We start from the raw sequence: 6,008 nt of genomic DNA on the forward strand, positions 1-6,008 counted from the left end.
AATAAAGTATGAAAAATGAGTACTCTTCTGCCATAAAGTCCACCTCAATCCTTCTGCAGCACTATCCTCTTAGGAGAGTTTTAGGTTGGCCAAGAACAAGATTTTCCCTTAACAACAAATCAGTGCCATTGCTAGGTGATTGTGACATAGGAAGAGTAACCTCCAATCAAAGAGAAGCCCCAGCAGTCTGACTGTGACCTGCCAATATAAATATGAGAGCTCTCCCTACTCTTAGGCCCTTCTCCTCTCCACTTGAAACTGATGAGGAGAACAACATCTACAATGGCCAGAACCATCACCAAAAAGAACAGGTGCTCCAGAGGACACTGAAACCCAATCTCCAGAAAGAAATCACAATTTCAGCACTGAATTTGGCCATAGAAATTATTCACTCTACATAAACAGGGTCGTAAAGGAAGTGGCTCCCCACAACGGCATATCATCTCGCACCTTGGACATGATGAACACCATGATCAATGACATCTTTGAACGCATTTCTACGGAAGCTTGCAACCTGATGTATTTCAGAAATCATCGTACCCTCACCCCTGAAGATATCCAGAAGGCAGTGTATTTGCTGTTGCCTGGGAAACTAGCTAAGTATGCAGTGGCTTCTGGAAATGAAGCTGTTCAATGCTATGTCCACTCCTAAACTCCATGTTCCAGCTTCATTAAATCTTGGGGAAAGTCAATTGAACTTACTACCCAGATGATCACTTGAATATTGAATTCATTCTTCTTTTTTATAACATAGTCGTATTTCCTGGTATTTTCCCTATTTGTCTTATCTCTAGAGAAGAATTACTCTCTTGCTACTTTACCTTTTAACAATTTGACTACTATTTAGGTTTTCCTGACACCTGCTCCCCACCCAACTCCCATCCAGAACTCTTCTTTTTCCTATGAATATGTAAATCTCATTATATAAGTTCAATGCTTATTGTATTGTTAAGGTATTGTTAACTATGTAAAGGATGCTTTAATCCAGCTCTTTTGACCCCCAGGTTGCACTGACTTTGAATTGATGAAGACAAACTTTTTAATCAGAAGTATACCAGTGCTACTAAATTTTCATCAAAAAACTATTTTCTAGAGCAAACTACATTCAAACACTTAGTTCTTTAATGAAATCCCTTTAGAGCATGTTAACCATTTCCTTCAACAAGCTCAGTTCACATCCATGTAGTTTTTATCTTTACATTTGCTTTTTTTCAGTATGGTAGTGTACATCTGTTAATCTTCTACTCCCAATTTATCCCTCCCCTTTCCCCTTTGGTAACCATAAGTCTGTTTTCTATGTCTGTGAGTCTGTTTCTGTTTTGTAAATAAGTTTATTGTCTTATTTTTTAGATTCCATGTATAAGTGATATCATATAATATTTGTCTTTCTCTGTTGGACTGACTTAGTATGATAATCTCTAGGTCCATCCATGTTACTGCATATGGCATTATTTCATTCTTTTTTTATGGCTGAGTAGTCTTCCATTGTATACATATACCATATCTTCTTTACCCATTCATCTGTTGATGGACACTTGGGCTGCTTCCCATGTCTTAGCTATTGTAAATAGTGCTGCTATGAACATTGGGGTGCATGTATCTTTTCAAATTAGAGCTTTTGTCTTTTCCGGATATATGCCCAGGAGTGGGATTGCTGGATCATATGGTAACTCTATTTTTAGTTTTTTAAGGAACCCTCCATACTGTTTTCCACAGTGGCTGGGCCAATTTTTAAACTATCTTTAGATTTGGTTCACTGGAATTTATTGTTCTATATTTATAACATAAGACCACCACCCAGGGATCTGCCACTCCATTTATAAACTTTGAACTTTACAAATGTCATTGGAGATATTTCCCAATCCCATCTCCCTGTCCACTATCTTGAGTTTTGTTTCCCATTACCTTGCTTTTCTTTGTACTTCTGCTACCTATGTATACATCTCTACATAACAGGTTTAATTTTCCTTATTTTGTAACATAGGGGCCACACTACCTAAGTCCTTCTGTGTCTGCCTTTTTCTCTTAACATTGTTTCTAAGATTTATACCTGTTGTCATATATATAAAGTTCTAGTTCATTCTTTTCACTCCTATACTACATAGTATTCCATAATGTGAATATACAAGTTTATTTATCCATCCTCTGTTGATGGAGATTTGTGTTGTTTTCACTTTTTTTTGCTTTTATGACCAATGCTGCTATAATGAGCTGTAACAATAGCTAACACTTATATAGCATTTGCTATGCGCCCTGCATTTTACATAAATTATTTAATAGGGATGACAACCTTGTGAGGATTAAATAATTTTTCCCTCCTACAGATGAGGAAAATGGGGCACAGAGAAATAAGTAGCCGTCTGAGGTCACATACCTATGTAAGTGGCAGAGCTGGGATCTGACCAGGTTGACAGAGTCCACTGTGAACACATGCTACATGCTGTAAACATTCTTGTACATATATCTTCTGGTACAAATGCACAAAAATTTTTCTAGGTAAAATACCTAACAGTGGAATTGCTGGGTCATTGATATGCCTGTATTCAACTTTGCTAGATGTTAACAGACTCTCTTCCAAAGTGTTTGTACCAATTTACATTTGCAGGAAATGAGAGTAATTTAGATTCTTCTGGTTACAAGGAACATATCACTTAAGTTTCCTCAAGAAAAGGGGGTTTCCTTGTATATACTGGGATTGGAACTGAGACTATTCTAGGTGTCTCTCACTTAGGACCTATTCTCTGTTTTTCCTGGGGTTGCTCACTTCTAAATGCTTCCTTCTCAGAGTTCCAGGAAACAGACATGACAGGCCTATTGAATTCCACTTATATGAAGTACCACAATAAAGTTTTTTAAATTTAAGCAGGTATTTTTATATGCATGCCTTTATATAACCAGACTCAAAACCATCCGATTTGAGTTAGGCCCTGACAGAGGTTGCTTGCCACCCTAAAGATTGGCTGACCATGGTTAGATGTCCACATCTGCCACTCTGCTGGGGGTTGACATTTGAAGGGCTTCAAAGTTCTATCTGGGATCTGCAAATTACAGCCCTTGGGCCAAATCTGGAAGCAGCCCTTTTTTGTTTGACCCCCACATGCTAGGAAAGGTTTTTACATTTTTATAGTGGTATTTAAAAGGAAAACAAAAAGAATATTCAACAGGCATAATGTGACCCACAAAGCCTAAAATATTTACTATCTGTCTCTTTACAGAAAGTATCTGGTCTATACGATGCTGCTCTTTTTTTGCAGGGTCTGTGATACAGTAGGTTTTCTAAGGCTTTGCTTGGGACACCTCTATCTCTATAAATAAAGTTCACAAGAATAAAATGTTTATAGTTGGCTTTCAAAACACTGGACTAAAGAGAGTACATAATTGGGGCAATGGACTAATTATTCAGAAAAATGTTTTATTATAAATTGAGGTGTTAAAGTTGGCCTTACTTTAAGGAAACTAGGGGGTTCCCCATATATTATTCCCTCTTTGTGTATGTTTTGAAACATTTTAACAGAATCTCAAAATAAGGTCAAGATTCTTGGCAAAAATTCTGGAATTGGTTTCAAGTCTGATTATATAAATGCATGTGTGTATAAGAATACACATTTTTAAAATTTTTAAATGATTTTTTAGTGTGGTAAAATATATATAACATAAAACTTACCATTTTAATCATTTTTAAGTGTACAGTTCAGTTACATTAAGTACATTCACATTGTTATGCAACCATCACCACCATCCATCTTTAGAACTTTTTCATCTTATTTCATTTATCTTCTCTAGGTACTTCCTATAAGTGGAATCCAAGAACATTTGTCTTTTTGTGACAGGCGTATTTCACTTAGCATAATGTCTTCAAGATTCATCCATGTTGTAACATATGTCAGAATTTCCATTCTTTTCAAGGCTGAATAATATTCTGTTGTATATGTATAACACATTTTATTTATACATTCATTCATTGATGGTCACTTGGGTTACTTACACCTTTTGGCTATTGAAAATAACGCCACTATGAACATGGGTATACAAATATCCCACATTAGGTATATGCCCAGAAGTGGAATTGTTAGATCATGTGGTAATTCTATTTTTAAGTTTTTGAGGAACCACCATACCCTTTTCCACACAGCTGTTCCATTTTACATTTCCACCAGCAATGCACAAGGGTTCCAATTTCTCCACATCCTCATCAACCCTTATCTGGTTTTGATTTTTATATATAATAGCCATCCTAATGGATGTAAAGTGTTTTTTATTTGCAGTTCCCTAATGATTCATGATGTTGAGCATATTTTCATATGCTTATTAGCCATTTGTACTTTGTCCATTCTTTAACTGTTTTGTTGTTGTTGAGTTGTAGAAACTCTTTTTATATATTCTGAATATTAATCCCTTCTCAGATATTTCTCCTATTCCATGGGTTGCCTCTTCACTTTGTTGATAGTGTCCTTTGATATATAAAGGTTATTACTCTTGATGATGTTCTATTTGACTATTTTTCTTTTTGTTGTCCATGCCTTTGGTGTAATATTTCACTTTATATTTGTATTGCTCCTTTATGAGAAAGTTATTTGCAACATTAATAATATATATATATATATTTTTTGCTTGTCTTTATGGAAATGAGGCTAGTCCTTATTTTATGGTTTTTGATTTTGTTTTTTTTAATTTTATTTTTGGCTGCGTTGCCGTGTGCAGGCTTTCTGGTTGCGGCGAGTGGGGGCTACTCTTCGTTGTGGTGTGCAGGCTTCTCATTGCAGTGGCTTCTCTCTCTTTTTTTTTTTTTTTTTTTGCAGTACACGGGCCTCTCACTGTTGTGGCCTCTCCCGTTGCGGAGCACAGGCTCCGGACGCGCAGGCTCAGCGGCCATGGCTCATGGGCCCAGCCGCTCCGCGGCATGCGGGATCCTCCCGGACCGGGACACGAACCCATGTCCCCTGCATCGGCAGGCAGACTCTCAACCACTGCGCCACCAGGGAAGCCCGCGGTGGCTTCTCTTGCTGTGGAGCATGGGCTCTAGGTGCACAGGCTTCAGTAGTTGCAGCACGCGGGCTCAACAGTTGTGGCTCGCAGGCTCAGTAGTTGTGGCACATGGACTTAGTTGCTCTGTGGCATGTGGGATCTTCCTGGACCAGGGCTCGAACCCATGTCCCCTGCATTGGCAGGTGTATTCTTAACCACTGCGCCACCAAGAAAGCCCTAATAATATATTTTTAAACTTGGAGTCAATTCATAAAATCAGCATACCTTCTAAAATTAGCTTCTATTTTTTATTTTTTAATGTGTCACACTAGCTAACACACTAAGAAAGGTCAGAATTATCTCAGTGTGTAATTTTGACATCAGTAGGTCCATTTTACCAACTTTCTTTTTTTCTTGGATCCTAGTAACCTGAGTCAGTTAAATGAAAGACAAAAAGTAGCACTCACCAGTAGTAGTCCTCCAATGTGCATTTACCCCATCTTCTCAGAAACAGAACCCCCAATTTTTAGCTAAGCTCATAACCACCCAGGATAAAGACTACATTTTCCAAACCTTCCTTTGACTAGGTGTGTCCATGTGACCAAGTTCAGCTGAATAGTCAGGAACATGCAACGTCCAGGAATTATCCTTAAATAACACCAGAGTGCCTTTTCCCTCTTCCTCTTTTCCTGCCAGCTGGACTGAGAATGTGAAGGCTGGAGCTGGAGCAGCCGTCTAAACTAGGAATTGAAACCTATATATTAAGGATGGTAGAGCAGAAAAATAAAAAAGCTTTGGTCTCTCATGACTGAACTGCCATCCAACCCAGGACTGCCTATGTTTATATGACAGAGAAATTTCTAACTTGTTTAAGCCACTGTTACTTTGGGTTTCTATCATTCATAGTCAAATTTAATTCTAATATAGGCATCCAGGAGATTTTTTTTTTTTTTTTTTTTTTGGCTGTGTTGGGTCTTAGTTGCTGTGCCCAGGCTCTTTCTCTAGTTGCGGTGAGCTGGGGCTACTCTTCCTTGCGGTGCACA

General features: G+C 37.9%; 1 protein-coding gene across 1 annotated transcript; it reads left to right on the forward strand.

Moving 5' to 3' along the window:
- The first annotated feature begins 282 nt into the window (after window positions 1-282).
- LOC149749572 (histone H2B subacrosomal variant-like) lies at window positions 283-1,308 on the forward strand. Its single transcript, XM_089908985.1, is given in 2 exon segments — window positions 283-354; window positions 356-1,308. Coding segments are annotated over 2 exon segments (369 nt in total). The 3' UTR covers window positions 653-1,308.
- The last annotated feature ends 4,700 nt before the right edge of the window (window positions 1,309-6,008 follow it).

The sequence above is a fragment of the Delphinapterus leucas genome, chromosome 3 (genome assembly GCF_059928025.1).
Source record: "Delphinapterus leucas isolate spDelLeu-1000000601 "Yukka" chromosome 3, BTC_Dleu_Yukka2, whole genome shotgun sequence".
In the NCBI taxonomy this organism is placed as follows: Eukaryota; Metazoa; Chordata; class Mammalia; order Artiodactyla; family Monodontidae; genus Delphinapterus; species Delphinapterus leucas.